Source organism: Rhinatrema bivittatum, chromosome 4, assembly GCF_901001135.1.
Source record: "Rhinatrema bivittatum chromosome 4, aRhiBiv1.1, whole genome shotgun sequence".
In the NCBI taxonomy this organism is placed as follows: Eukaryota; Metazoa; Chordata; class Amphibia; order Gymnophiona; family Rhinatrematidae; genus Rhinatrema; species Rhinatrema bivittatum.
Window position 1 is genome coordinate 143,363,894 of NC_042618.1, and position 16,452 is coordinate 143,380,345.

At 42.2% G+C, this 16,452-nt stretch overlaps 1 protein-coding gene across 9 annotated transcripts in view; it reads left to right on the top strand.

Moving 5' to 3' along the window:
* Nucleotides 1-16,452, top strand: part of AKAP6 (A-kinase anchoring protein 6) — a 1,180,609-nt gene that overhangs the window by 710,847 nt on the left and 453,310 nt on the right. For all 9 annotated transcript variants that reach the window (XM_029598925.1, XM_029598924.1, XM_029598922.1 and 6 more), the window contains one exon: nucleotides 8,620-8,768. In XM_029598925.1, coding sequence (XP_029454785.1) covers nucleotides 8,620-8,768 — 149 coding nt within the window. The remainder of the gene's footprint in view (nucleotides 1-8,619; nucleotides 8,769-16,452) is intronic.

Genomic DNA, 16,452 nt, shown 5'->3' on the forward strand with positions numbered 1-16,452 from the left:
GCCTCTTTTACATCACTATTTAACCATGCCAGCAATCATGTATCCTTCCTTCCACCTTTCTTAATGCATGGAATACAACTGGACTGTGCTTCTAAAATGGTATTTTTTAACAATGTCCATGCCTGTTGCACATTCTTAACCTTTTTAGCTGCACTTTTCAGTTTGGGAATTTTTTTTTTTTTTTTGTTAACTATTTTTCTCATTTTATCAAAGTTTCTCTTTTGAAAGCTTAGTACTAGAGCCGTGGATTTGCTTACTGTCCCCCTTCCAGTCATTAATTCAAATTTGATCGTAATATGATCATTATTGCCAAGCGGCCCCAACATTGTTATCTCTCTCACCAAATCCTGCACTCCACTAAGAATTAGATCTAAAATTGCTCCCTCTCTTGTCTGTTCCTGAACCAGTTGCTACATAGAACTGTCATTTATTCCATCCAGGAACTTTATCTCGCTAACATTTCCTGTTGTTACATTTACCCAGTGAATATTGGGGTAATTGAAATCTCCCATTATCACTGCACTACCAATTTGATTAGTTTCCCTAATTTCTCTTACCAGTTCACTCTCCAGCTCATCATTTTGGCCAGGTGGACAGTAGTATACACCTATCGCTATACTCTTCCCCAACACATAAGGGATTTCTATGTATAAAGATTCAATTGCACATTTAGTCTTTTGCAGGATCTTTATCCTGTTGGACTTTATGCCATCCCGGACATAAAACGCCACCCCGCCACCAAGTTGCTCCTCTCTATCATTGCAATATAATTTGTACCCAGGTATAGGACTATCCCATTGTATCTTCCTTCCACCATGTCTCTGAGATGCCATTTAAGTCTGTCATCATTCACTGCTATATACTCTAACTCTCTCATCTTAGTTCTTAGACTTCTGGCATTAGCATACAGACATTTCAAAGGGTGTTTTTTGTTTGTATTAATATTCTGCTTTTCAGTTAACAGGGATAATTTAGAATCTTTTAGCTCAGGTTTCTTTACTTATAGGCACATGTAGTTCATTTCTTATTATTAGAATCTCTCTGTTAGAATGCTCTAACTCTAATGATTCATTAATATCCTTCGAAGATGATTCCTTCCAACCATGCCCTGCTAAATGACTGTCGGCTTTCCCCTTTGTTCTAGTTTAAAAGCTACTCTATCTCCTTTATAAAGGTTAGCGCCAGAAGTCTAGTTTCACCCTGGTTAAGGTGGAGTCTATCCCTTCGGAAAAGACTCCCCCTTCCCCAAATAGTTCCTTAGTTCCTAACAAAACTGATTCCCTCTTCCTTGCACCATTGTCTCATCCACGCATTGAGAATCCAGAGCTCTGCCTGCCTCTGGGGATCTGTGCTATCCTGGAGGTTCTGGATTTCAGCTTTCTACCGAAGAGCTTAAATTTGGCCTCCAGAACCTCCTTCCCAAATTTTCCAATATAGTTGGTGCCCACATGTACCACGACAGCCAGCTCCTCCCCAGCACTGTCTAAAATTATATCTAGGTGCCATGTGAGGTCTGCCACCTTCACACCAGGTAGGCATGCTTCCAGGTGATCCTCACGCCCACTAGTCACCCAACTAGCTACATTCCTAATAATCAAATCACTAACTATGACGGCTGACATAACCCTTCCCTCCTGGGCAGTATGCCTTGGGAGACACATCCTTGATGCAAGAGGACAATGCACCACCTGGAGAACAGGTCTTTGCTACAGGATCATTTCCTTCTGCACCAGGTTGATGCTGTCAGATGAGGAGACCTTCCTCCTCCAAGGCAGCACCAGGGCTGCCAGACTGGAGTTGGGACTTGGCTACTATGTCCCTGAAGGTCTCATTTATATACCTCACTGTCTGTCTCCTCCAGGTCTGCCACTCTAGCCTCCAGAGATTGGACTCGTTCTCTGAGAGACACAAGCTCTTTGCACCAGGTACACACATACAACCTCTCACCTGCAGGTAAAAAATCATATATGTGATACTCCATGCAAACGACTGAAAAGACTAGAAAGCCCCCCTCTTGCTGTTGGACTGCGGCCTTCATCTTAATTTTGTTCAGTTTCTAGTTAAGTTTAGGTTTTTATGGGCATTGGAATGTGTACAATTAGAGTCCTTTAAATGTATTAGTGTAGTCACTATTTATCTGGTAGTGAGCTAAATTGGATGATTAAACTCTTGATAAGACCTGGGGCAATTCCTAGTTTAAGTTAAAAGGCTGATTATTATTTTTTTTTTAAATTGAAAGTGTCTCCTGCCTATAAATCAAAGGATGAGCTAGGAGTGGGTGAGTGAAGGCTGGGAGGAAGGGAGGGAAAAACAAACACACAAAATTCCTGGCTTTTGTTTTAAATAGCTAGTCAGAAGCAGGCAAAAGCTAGGAGTTAGCTATTTAAAGCAAAAGACACAAGAACAAAATATAAATTATACTCCCAATAGTTAATTCTCCCCAAAATGTTTAAGTTCCAAAAATTTCCCAAAGCAGTACTTATTGATTCTCTTCAGCCACCAGCAAGGTGATTCTCTCCTATCAATGCTTCCACTGGGCCTGGTATAATATTTACCTTTTCATAGACAGGGTTGTTCCTGTTTGAGTGCTTGTAGTTAGCACTGTTGTGATATGGGAATTGTATTATATTGTTGTCATTGTTTACTCAAGGCTATCCAAGGACCAAACCTACACCTAACACGCATTACAATAGGCCTAATACCATATGGGTTCCAAGTGTCTTTTTTTGCAGGGTTTGCTCGGTGGCACTACAGCAGTGCATGTTTTTCTGTACAACAAACTGGTGCTGGATACAGGGCCCAGATGGCAGCAATTTTATGAACTGGTAGGTGGGGCAGGAGCACCTGGGGATCATTACTACATAATTTACAAATTGTGGACCTGTGGATGGGGTAAAATAGGTTTTGGGGGGTGGGATGTCAATTTTCACAGTTTGGATTGCCAAAGGGAGTAGGGCTTTTTTTTTGGCAGCGAAAGGGGGCCTGGGACAAAGAGTGAGTTGACAGGTTCTATCGTGTGTTGTTTATTGGGGAAAGCAACAAAAATTATGTGTTTAAAAAAAAAACAGAACGAGATTGGGGGGCAGCACTGCAATTTTTCACATAGGGTAGCAAAAATGCTGACACTGGCCTTGGGGGAGTGCAGTATGAAGTGACTTAGCAGCATAAGCAGGGCTGGTGGGAGGACTAGGCATACTAGGCGATCGCCTATGGCGCCGGAAGTGGGAGAGGCGCAGGAGAGGAAAGAGAGGGTGGCGTTTTTAAAAGCGTAGCAGTGTCAAGGTCTGTGTTCATGGCATGTAACTGTTTGGGATGCTGTTTCTATATGAAACCAAGGTGGCATTTTATTTTTGCTGTGTATCCATTCTGAGGCTTGGAGAATGTATAAATCAGGCCAGCGTGGGAGAGAGAGAGAGAGAGAGAGATAAAGAGATTGAAGAACCACTTGATGCAGAGATATTCTGAAGAACCACATGATGCAGTGATATCATTGCCTAGGGCGCCAGCAGACCCTAGCACCGGCCCTGAGCATAAGAACTGTGCCTGTAAAAGTAATTTTTGGCAGCTTGAAGAATTGTATTCTGATTTAGATTTTTGCTTTTAGACTGCATCTTAAATTTTTGTACCTGTTGGTTTTGAAGTTGTTTTGAGTAAAGCTGACTTTCATTTTGGAACACATCTTCTTCACTGTGTACTGTTATTTTGGTAAACTGCAAGGGTGACCTCTAAGTGACCATATAGGTGTATCCTGTCCCCAAATCACAGAACCCTTGTTCCCATCCCTGCTGTGAGTGGGTCAGTGCACTGCAGGGTATGGAAGTATGACCTCCTCTCCCCCTTCCAAGGTGGGGGTTACATGGATAATTACTTATGTACATTCAACCCCAGCCTTGCCCCCCAAAGTACATTCAACCATACCCCCCGGTCCTCCTGAAAGCAATCTGCACATCCCCCTGGCCCTCCCCCCGGGCCCCCCTGACAGCATCAGTAGTCTCACATGTTGCCCCCTCACCCCCTGACAGCATCAGTGGTCCCACCCCTCACCCCAATGCTCAAACCCCCCACCCCACCCCTCCAGAGCCCCATTACCTTATACTGGATCCTGTGACGGGAACGGGTACACTCTTGTATCCAAATGGCACTGAACTGACTTTGCCCAAGCCATGTGACTGAGATAAGGTCCAAGGATCGGACCCATGATAAGATAAGATAAGGGGGGCTCTGTAGGGGGCAGATTGGGTGGGTCATGCTCTTGGGGGGGCTTTGGGAGTGGGGCTATTGACTCTTCTTGGGAGTGGGGAAGGGGAGCTTAGATTTGGGTGGGGTCTGCCGCCACTGCACGCATTTTTGGAACTGATTTTTTCATGTTTGGAGGAGTCGGGGCCACCTCAACCTGCAACCCTAGATTGAAACAGGGATCAGCACTGATCTTGCCTCAACCTTCCCATTTGTCTGCAGGTTTTTGTTTTTTTTGGGGGGGGAGGGGGACAGCAGCTCTTTAAGATGATGGTGGTCCTGTGAGATTGGGGCCTCTGTCATGTTAAAGGGTTGCTTGCTGCATTCTTTTGTGTCGCGATGTTTGGCCGCGACACAAAAAAACGTGCCATAGAGCCATGATGCTTTTTTGAGGGAGGGGCCCCACTATTGTGGGACTCCTCCTGCGAGAACATATCATGGCTTGATGAATCTAGGCGTTAGCAGGGCAACGACTTTTAGGAGTCATTTTTAGGCATATTGCGATCCAAAGTGAAAGCACCTGAAAGGAATGCCATGTTTAACTGTCCATCTGTGGCATGTATCAAGGAGGCTCTGGCTAAACAGATTTGGCTGAAATTTGTTTTGAGAGACTCTCACACTTTGGACCTAGGAATCTTTTACAAGTCCAGTTTCCCCGCGAGGCATGCTATGAAATGCACCTACTTTGTGGTATAATTCCAGTGTATATAATATCAACTTGCTTTAGTCTACAAATAGTTAAATTTATAAGTCCTTATAGATGGTAGGTGTAAATGGCTATTATTTCCCTTGTTCCTTCTGCCTTATCACCATTGCTCAATAAAAAGTAAGTTTTAAAAGAGATGTGTGTGACAAAAATTATAGTTATGCATGCATCTAGCACATGCGCATGTCAGCCCAATTGTATAAACCTGCCACATATGCGCACAAGTACTGATGCATGGCTATCTCACATTGAGTATAAAAGGGGTGGAATGGGGGCAGGGCATGGGCATTCCAGGGTGGGGCCAAGAGGTATGCATGTGTGCAGCACAGTGAATTCGGAGCACGTTCAGTTCATTTCTGCGCAAATGTACTGCTGCTGTTGATCAGGTGTAAGTCTAAATAAAAGTGTTTTAGTCACTTAATGAAGTGTTTGAAGGATCTGTGTAAACTGGGGCAGTGAAGGCTAAAGATTCAGGGGGGTCTTGATGACCTAGATGGGCAAACTGGTGGACGAACTGGTTAAACTGTTCATTTCCTTCACGCACACATGTTTTAAAATTTACTCACTTGTGCATGTAAATGCTATTCCCAGCTATTCATGTCCAGGCTTAAAATCAGGAGCCTACATACACTCACAAAACTTATTTTATAACATATGAGCTTACTTGCACGCAGGATATAAGATTTCAGCATATATTGCCAGATGCCCATATACACATATATATGGGTGTGCACACACTCGTTTTAAAATTACTGTCTAGCACATGCCCATCTACCATCTGTAAATGCGTAAGTGTTTATAGGTGGGTGGGTAAATGGATATTATTTCCCTTGCTCCTTTTACCTTATCATCATTGCTCAAAAAAAGGTGAATTTTAAAAGAGATCCTTGCGCCAAAATGCAGAGATGCACACGCATCTAGCACATGCACGTGTGCTGATAAGCAAAATTTGCATTGCAGTTGGCTACTGCATTCTGTCATCTTTGGAATGTTGAAAATGGTAGCAACTGAAAATTTCTTTCTAGTTAATTGTTTTTTCTTTACTGTAATTTGCATTTTATCAGTATAATACATTTTTTATGGGTTATCATAAGGCTTGGGGGTAACTGAACAGAACGGCAGTTGTTACCCTTAAGAAAACATGGAGGTATCCTGCATGGCATGGCTGATATTACCACATGATATTTACTGGGCAGACTGATGGACCTTTTGTTCATTTTCTGCTGTCATTACTATGTTATATTCAGTCAAAAAAGGCCCAATCAAGATATTATCCTATTAAACTTTAAATGTAATCAGCAGCATTTAACCATAAATCAGTAATCTAGGAATGGGTGAGCTGGTTTTTAAATCAGATTCAGACTCTGTTGAAGTATATGGGTCCATAATCTGAGGTTAAGCTGCCTCTGGCTTCCTGCCATGTGGGAAATTTGAAATTGATTCCCAAACTCAGTTTCTGCACCTCAGGCTGGTAGGGGCTGGAAGCGCTACTTAGGTAACTTTCATAGGTCCTATGGATGAAGGCGTCCCAGCCATCACATAAAAGTGGCACAGAGCAGTCAGGCTAGATGTGTTCCAGGTTCCAGAAAGAGCTGAAGTCTGTGATCCTTGGCTGAGGACTGTCACTGTGATGAGTAGGCTAGATGAGAGAAGGGTCAGAGTTAAAGTCCCATCTCTCATCTAGCCTACTCATCACAGTGACAGTCTCATGACACCAAAGCCCCCAGTTCCAAATAAACTGGAAGTCCAAAAGGAGCAGGCGAGAACTGGAGGACCAAAAAAGAGGATATTTCATTAATACAAAACTGAGTTAAAAATTTGATATATGTGCACTATAATGTCAAGAAGCAGCAACAATAAATATATTCTATCTCCTTAGTCCTATTAAAAACAAAATAGTTGCTACCTGAATTTTGTAAGTATTTTCCTGATTACATATCCTCCATCCCCTCCCCTAGGTGATCTGAACAATTTGGAGCAACAAATTTTCACATTTTCATCAGAGATGGAAGTTAAACCATAATTCATACAAGATTGACCTGATCTGAGGCCAGATCTGGTATACATGCTCTTAATGCATTCAGGCCATAGCATAGCAGAACCATGAGAGTGGAATGGACTAGAGACAATTGTTGGCACTATGCATGCAATTAGAAGGACATTTTTTTTATTAATTAAATCAGTTGTTTTTAAGGGCCTGATATAAAAACATTGTTTTGTAACCGCACCTCAGTGTGCCTATCCTGCACAGGTGGGGCCATAAAAGTATTTGTTTGTTTCTTTATGGGGGCTGGAACCTCTCACCGGCTGGCTCTTTGACATTCCCTCTTACTAAGAGGGCCGGATCCTTTGAAGTGGGGGAGTCGGGGGCGGAAGATATACTTTCAGGGCCCAATGTAATAGTGGTGTCCTTTCTACACATTCCTTTTGGTCCTTTGTATTCTCTTGAGGGGGATACTTGTCCTTAAAGTGGTTGCAGTGAGTGTAAAAGAAATACTCAGGTGTCACTGTTTTAGTATCCAAAATTAAAGTCTTTAATATTTTAACACTGATGATGAATGGCTCAATAACTCAAACTGCAGCACCAAAGAGTTCTCTTGATTTGTTTCCAGTCTCTTCCTTCTATCTGTGCAAGACTCACATATCAGGGCCAGGGAAACATCTACTCTCTTGAATTAGGAAAAGCGATGATCCAAAGAGGGCAGGGTTTCTTTAGACTGGACAAAACATTTCTTCCAAACTGATAAAAATGTTAGAGTCTATGGCACAGAGAGTAAATCTTCTCTCTCTCCCCAGTGTGGTGAAACACCTGATGGGTGTCCTAGTGATGTACGACTTCCCTTACTCATGATTAACAGATCTTCAGGATCTCTTTAGTTTTCACACATTCTCTTTAGTTCTTCTCTCTGGATACCTGATGGGAAGGATCCCCTTGAAACAAGCAGCTCTCTTGCTTCAGACAAGAAGGAAGGGCAGCCAAAACACCCTCCTGGATCTTCTAACAAAATGCTGTCTTTTCCCCAAAAAGATATTAACACCCAAGTTCCTCCTCATAATAGGTCACCACTACTTCAGAGGGTAGGTCTTCGCTATCCCTGGGCATTCCAGATACAGGGTTCCCCAATCATTGTGTCCAAGAAAGGTCAAGGTGTCCAGTGAGGCACCTACCACGAAAAATCTCAAATGCCCAAAACCTCAACCAGCTAGTGAGTAGAATGGGAAGAAAAGCCTCCCGACCTTGATCAGTATCCCTCATTCCACTGATTGAGCCTGAAAAAATAACAATAGGCAAAAGCTCCTCTACACCTCTGAACTCTTTGCAAACCTAAAGGGGCTGCTTCCCGAGCTCTCTGTGGAGAGCTGCTAAATAGGCTCTCAAGGGGATGGCTATTCCAGACCCCTCAAAGGGAAGGGCTGCATTTGAATGGTAACCTCCCCCTCACACTAACCTGCACTCTTACTGACTAAGCTAAAATGTTCATCCAGGATTTACTGGTCATGTTACCGTAGGGTCCGTCAGTTTAATGACTAGTGCTCATTTGAAATTACATTACACAGAGAGAGCACAGAGGAGAAAAGGAAAAATTATTGAGTGAAGGTTCTTGTCTTTTCATGTCTTGCTCCAAAAGGTTTCACTGTAAATTTTAAAGTTTTTTTCTCTCCTTTTTATACTGCAGGCTGACGTGCAGCTCTGCTACCTGGAGGCGAAGAGAGATGCTGTTGAGCAAATGTCCTTAAAACTGTACAGTGAGCAGTACATGAGCAGCAGCAAGCGGAGAGACCAGTTTGTAGATATGCCCAAAATTCATGCATTAGGAAGTAACAGGTAAGAAGACTATCATTTTTACTGTCATAGTATTTCTATTATTAACTCAGAAGAATTTTTTTCTTCTTTGTTTCATGTATGCATTCTGATCTTATCCAATTGTTGACATTATCTCAGACTACTTTCTAATTTCATCTGTCTCTTAGAAATATCCCTAACTTATCTTCAATTGCTTTCTTACCTGACCCTTAAAGTTGGCATAAAGCTGGTCTCTTGTTTTTATTCATTTTATTTATTTATTTATTTAATAAGTTTTATATTCTGACTTTTCATGCAAGCATATCAAATCAGTTTACAGTAGTTAGCAATTAATCATTTAAAATGATTTGCATTTTCAAAGAAGAAAGAAGTAAATACATTATTTCATAATATAATTAACATAGCAAACTAAATAGTATGCTAAATAATCAAAATTTTAACACTTAGAGAGGTAGTATAGTTAGGGTAGAGATAGTATAATAAAAATATACATTACCTTGGTATTAAATCAGAAGTGTAAGATAATTATGCTAACAGCTCTTGGTAGGCTTGTTTAAAAGCCAAGTTTTAATCCCCTTTTTAAATAATTTGATGTCAGCTTCTAGTCATAAATCCTGCGGGATGGAGTTCCATAGAAGGGGTCCAGCAATAGAGATAGATCTTTCTCTTACATTATTTAGGTGGGCAATTTTGGGGGAAGGAATTGGTAGCATCCCTGTTCCGGTTGATCTGGTGGTTCTTGAGGGGGTGTGGAAGTGAAGTGAAGTGAAGAGGTTAGCCATTCAATTTTTTTTATTGTAGAGGATTTTGTGTATTCGTGATAAGATTTTATGCTGGGCCCTGTATTTTACCGGCAGCCAATGAAGTTCTTTTAATATTGAGGTGATATGTTCAGATCTTCTAGTACCTGTCAAGAGTCTAGCTGCAGAGTTCTGCAGAAGTTGCAATGGTCTTGTTATATTTGCGGGAAGGCCTAAGAATAGTGAGTTACAGTAGTCTAATCTTGATAAGACCAGTGCCTGTAAGACAGTTCTAAAGTCTTTAGGGAATAGGAGGGGTTTAAATCTTTTGAGTATGTTTAATTTGAATTAACCATCGCTTATGATTTTTTTAACGCAGGATTTCATGGAGAATTTGCAATCTATAAGAATCCCTATATCTCGTACTTCTAGAGAGATGGGGTAGTTTTTGGCCACTTCTTGAATTTCAAGCTCTATTGTCTTGCTTAATTTAGGGGAGATGTATAGGATTTCAATTTTTTTTAGTATTTAGGGAAAGATTCATTTGGGTTAATACCTTTTCAATGGTGGATTGGTATATGTCCCAGAGCTTTAGAGTATGGTCAATGGACTTTTGGATCGGTATTAAAATTTGGACATCATCGGCATAGATAAAATGTGTTAGCCGAGGCCTGATAGAATTTTGCATAAAGGGAGCTTATAGATATTAAATAGTGTAGAGGATAGAGAGGATCCTTGGGGCACTCCAAAGCTGAGATCGATAGGATGTGACTCTTTATCAAGAAATTTTACTTTGAATGTTCTATTTGTTAGGTAAGAGCTAAACCATTTCAGCGCTAAGTCTTTAATGCCTATTTTGTTTAGTCTATCAAGGAGGATATTATGGTTAACTGTATCAGAGGCTGCTGAGATGTCCAGTAAGATTAGGAAGTAAGATTGGCTGTTATCGGTTCCTCTTAGAATATCTTGTAATGAAGTTAAAAGGGTCTCTGTGCTAAAATAATTTCTAAATCCATGTTGTGCTGGGTACAGGGTACTATGTTTTTCCAGATAATCTGTTAGTTGATTGTTAATTACTTTCTCGAGAATTTTTGATATACAAGGTAAATTAGAAATGTGTCTTAGGTTTGAGAGATCATATGAGTTTGCTTGTGGGTTTTTTTTTGATTGGTTTTACTATTTCTGATTTTAAAGTGAGTGGGACATTAGCTTCGGTTATGGACAAGTTAATTATATCAGCAATATGTTTGGAGACTATATTGGTGATTGTTTTTAATAGTTTAGTTGGGATATGGTCAGTTGGGTGGGCAGCTGGGTTCATTTTTTTAATTATACCTTCGACCTCAAAAGATGAAACTGTGTCAAAGGAGGTTAAATAGTCCTTAGGATTGCTTGGTAGTACAATTTGGTTAGAGTTCATGGGAGCTATGTTTTTTATTATGTTTAAAGTTTTTTCTTTAAAATATTGAGCAATTGTATCGCAATTAGAAGAGTTGTTTGATGTGGGAGTTTCAATAACACTGGTCAGGTCTTTTACGTATGAGAATAGAGCTCTAGGATTATATTGAAATTTATTTATTTTGTTAGAATAGAATTCTTTTTTTGCTTTATTGGTGGCTTCGTTGTATTTATGTAATAGAGATTTGTAGTTAGTGTTTCGGAGGAAGGAGAAGCTCGCCAATGTCTCTCAGCTTTTCTCAGTGTTGTTTTAAATATCCTTAATTCATTGTTGTACCATGGGGTGTGGTGTTTTTTGTTAATGGAAATATCTTTTTTAATAAGTGGGCAGCAATTATCAGCTACTTTTTTTGTTAAAGAGAACCATGAATTGATTGCGTTATCACTGTTTGGTGTGTCTAGGTCATTCAGAGCTTTTTTGGGGGGCAGCTTTGGCAGAGCTCTGCTCTTAAATCTTTTCAGAGATATTCATTATTTATATCTTCAGTTATGTAGGATTCTCTTGAAGCATGTGAAAGCTGGATGGTTACCAGAGTGGCCTCATTTCTTGGAATAGGTGCTGGATTGTATACACTTCTCCTTGAAAAGTGTTTCTGATATGCATAGCATTATTTGACAATAGAAAGTATAACTGCTACAAGTTCAAAAGTGGAATTCTCAGCTTTAGAAAAATCTGAATTCAAACAGCATACTATTCGGTGTGTATCATATGCTGGAAAATGCATGAATTATTATATGAGTGCCTCTACTGCACGTACGGATACCATCTTACCATTTTTTAAGTTTAGCAGTTCCAATTCTATATGTTGGTATGGTTATGGTCAGCTAGTGTCACACATTCATATGAGGAGGGAATGGTGCTTTGTAATGACTACTGGACTGCAATTGAACAGAAAGTGATTATAAATATTAACACTGAATCCATCATTGTCTGCTGGGTCACCTGGGAGGGATGGCTCTGGCTCCTCATGTTAAAAAGTTGGTTACTCAGTTATTGCTCACACCAAGACTAACCTTTGTTTATTTTTGGAAACATGCACCACGGGATTTTAGGAGAACATAGGGGAGATCACTTTTTTGAAGACACTTGCCTATGCACTTAAGGGATAATTGGTATTTTACTGCTAGATCTGGAGACCATATTGAACTTGGAGGGCGACCATAAATTACCATAACTGGTTATGCTGAAATATTAAGTTTGGGTGCAGTTTTTTAAACCCTGGTGGAATTTTGTAGATCCATAGGCACTTTTAAATCCCCACAGGTACCTTCTCATCCCCAGCCTCCCTTTTGCCCCTCCTTTTTAGAATGGCTGAAAGTCTGCATGCTGTCAAACCACATGTATACATCTAGCCACCAAGGGGAGGGTAGTTTTCAGCCTGGGGAATTTACCCACAATAGCTGCTTAGTTACCCGGGCAAATTCCTTTGACATTTGGCCCATTATGGACAGTAGTGCTTTATTGTTACCATGTTTATGTTGCGCGTCCCGTCCGCGCTCGGCCCCCACCCGGGCCTGCTCACCTCTCCAACTCCTCCAAGGGTCCCGGGTCGTCCTCCCCTGCAGTGGTGGCAAGCACAGTCAGGCCTTGGTGTCCTGCGGCGGCAGCCGCCGGGCCTTCTTCCTCCAGCCAAGCCTCATGGTGGGGTTCGGCGCCCTCCGTGGCGTCGGCCCCGCCTTAGGCGCCCGCGGACCGCCCAGCACCTTAAAGGGCCAGGGGCGGATCCCAGTGGTGCGGCGCGCCCTGATTGATCACAGTATAGCAAGAAGCTCCTACCCTCACTTCCTTGCCTTGGCAATCGGGTCCATCACATCGTGATTTCTAGTTTGCCTATGCGTTCCAGTCTGTGTTCTAGTCTCGTTCCAGTTTTGTTCCAGTCCTGTTCCAGTCTCGTTACAGTCCTGTTCCAGCGTCCTTCTGTTCCAGCGGCCTTCTGTCTCCTCGTCTCCCCAGGTAGTACCTCTCAGACAATCTTCTCGGTACTGACCTCGGCCTGTTCTTGACTGCATTGATCGCTGTCTTTTCCTGACCTTCTGCCTGCTTCCTCGACCACGTCTGCACGCTGCCTGGAACTGACCTCTGTCTGATTACCGACCACGTCTGCACGCTGCCTGGAAACTGACCTCTGCTTTGCCTGACTATCCACGGACTGATTACTGGCTCTGACCCTTGCATTGGCTGATCACACTTCCTTGAATCTGGCCTTGATCCTTGCCATACATTCAGAGACTCTCTTTTGGCCTTCTCAGGCATCCTGGACTTCTGGCCTGAATATCGACCATGCACCCTTGATCGTGATGGGCACACCTCTGAACTTTCTATCTAGGAGATCCTGCGAGGCCCACCTAAGACCAGGCGGCCCGGGTACCCAAGGGCTCAACCCGAGGGAACCCCGGGTTGCTAGTGGCGAAGCTCCAGCTAGCCTCTGTCTCCTCTCGTGCTCCGCCTCCTGGTGGCAGCACCCTCTGGGTCTGACCAGGGAGCCTACCAATCCTGCACTAGGCCAAGGGGCCACATCCTGGCGTAACAGTTTAACCTTTTTTAATTTATGTATGATGTATTGATGTGTTTGTCATATTTGTCATGTGCATCTTGAGAAACAATCTTATAAAAATTAAAACTTAATACATCTGGACTTAAATTAGTTTTTCCTCCAGAACCTGAGTACATGTCCAGCAAATCTGATTTTTCTTTTGACCGGATCTTCTGTCAGGAATCTTCCACCTCCCATCACATTCTCCCTTTCATTTGAGATCATGATCTTCCAGCTCATATAAAATTGGCATTGAAAGCTAAGGACTGCTTCAATGAGAATAGATTTAAAATATAATAGCTAAGAATCATTGGAAGAGACACATAATTTGAATGAAATAGTTGTGAAAATATGAGGTGGAAGACACATATCATTTGAATGAAAAAGATGTGAAAATATGAGGTGACATAGTAGTTCTGTTGTTGTAAACAAGCTGTTCCTCTCAGCCATGGGGCAAAGGATAGTGTAGCAGCTACTTTTAATCAGCAGGATGAGAGAATAAAATAGTGAGGGTGAAATCAGTGACTACAGGCTGATAAGGAGTCAAGAATATTGCAGACTGGGAGCAGCAACCAAAAACAATTCAACAGTGAATCAGTGCAGAGACATCAAGATCCTCTCACAATGCACGGCAGTACCGTGTCAAGACTGTCTGTTATAAATACTGATACACTTCCATTAATGCTAGTATCAGATCAAAATTGCAAAATTGACAAAAAGAAAGAGTTTTTTGTTTTCCTTACATGGATCCCTGTGCATTCAGAGCACCTCTGCTTGATGTATTCAGTGGGCTTTTAGCAGAGAATCACATTAATCCTCCTAAGCTTCTTATTCTAATGATTTATTTTTCTCGAAAGCCTGTTGTGATCCTCCTTTGAATTTTAATGATCACTAGCTATTCAAGGATTCATTGTTTTGACTTCCTGTCCTTACCTTTTGTTTTTCCAAGTCTGTAGGGAGCACCTGTCGAATACTGTATCTGGGCCGAGTTCTTGTTGGCTTACCATATCCACTCAAGCCTATCTCAGTGTGTTAGACTGAGATGCTAGCTACTCATCCATGACTGTAGATGGAGGATATATATTTTTAGAGAGAGGCAGACAGCAGAGGGCTGGAGAGGCAGGTTAACTCAGCTTTATTTAAAGTGAATTTTCTTTATTTCTGATTATTGTAGTCTGTGTTGCTGTTGATTGCATAGTCACAATTTACAAAGAGAAAATGAGAGTCTGTATACAGCTAAATTTGTATACTTCCAATTACATTTGTCTCAAGAACACAGCATACTGTGTAGAGCACTACTGTATTTGCAGTAATTACATGCCCGCGTTAAACAGATGAATGGTATTCTTCAGTATTTTAAAGTTTTCTGCAAAACAGACTTCATATACAGAATTTAGTTTAAAACAGGGAGTCAAACCAATAATTATTTTATTTTCAGTTTGGGTTTAGCTACAACTGAACATGATTCGGTTTGATTTCAGTTCAGTAACCAGTCTGACACTCATGAACCATCCAATTTGATTCTGGTTTACAAAAAACATGTAACCTTCATGCAGGATCTTTGCATAACCTGCTTTCCAAGGCTGTGATGTAATTCCAGAATTCAACTCTTAAAATTTTGAGCATTTAAGATATTACTACAGGTATCCCCATGCAGAACTTATCAAATATTTATCCAGTAGCAAAAATCCTCAGAGTAGATGATTTCATTCCTGGTCACACATTTCATGCCATAACTCCAAGGTCACTGCATCTATAATGTTATTCTTTACTTATATTGTCTCTGAAACCCTAGTATACAATGTTGCTGAATTTCAGCCAATTACAATAAACAGTTTCTGTCTGTGGCTTACAAACTACTGCATTGTAAACTCCCGGATGGAAATTGCACTGAATCTTGTGGGGAGCTATTGCATTTGGCAGTCCACAAGCTGCTTCCACAAATCGCCACACTCACCTCCCCCAGCCAGGCCCATCTCGCCTCCTTTCAACGCAGTGGAAAGCCACCAACAACCCACGCGGCAGGATGCCATGATCCCTGACCAACCATGCTCTTCCTTAGGTGTGCGCGTACCTAAAGTCATCATACTTAAAGGGCCCATGGTGGGAAAAGCCCCGCAGCACCTCCTGATCACCATACACTCTCAGCGATGTCCTTTCCTCACTGCCTCAGCAACAGATCCAGCTACCAAGCTTAGTGTGTGTTGCTTCCCAAGCCTGTGCCTGTCTTCGTCTCTGTCTGCCCCAGTTCTCGCTTGCCTGACCTGCTCTCATTTTTTCTTCAGCCCTATCCATTCCTATTCTCCCTCGGATGGATACCTGGTTTGACCTCTGCTTGTCTCTGGATATACCTGACTGCTGCCTGCCTCTGACCCTTGCCTGGACCTCAACACATCTACTTACCGCCTGCCTACGACCTTTGCTTGGCCTCAGACCACATCTTCAGTCTATGTCCTGCTGGCCCCTGCACCCAAAGGCTCAACCCAAGGGGAACATGGGCTGGTATAGGTGAAGGTCCTGTTTGGTCTCTGCTTTGCCTGGGTCCTCCTGCTGACAGCAAGAACCTGCAGGTACAGTCAATCTCGCCTCATCCCAATGGTGCACAGACATAACAGTTTGCTGAGGCCATGGATTCTGTGGCCTTGAGTTCTCTGCAAGTCATTCTGGGATAGCCCTCAGGCTGCAGGACCAGCAGGATGCCTTGGAGCTCCTGGCTGAAGCAATGGACCACCTTACCCATGTGACTGGATGCCCTGATCACTCCTGTGGTGCCACCCCCACCCGCACCGGTGCCACCACTCCTTCAAAGCCCAGTTGGCTGGTACCTCAGCTGCCAGCTCCTCCCTGGTATGCCGGGGATAACAAGCAGTGCCTCTGAGTTTTCTTAATCAGTACAGAATGCACTTTTTGTTACAAGCTCCAATATTCCCTGATGACCAGATTAAGACCATGTACATCCCTTTGTTACTTGAT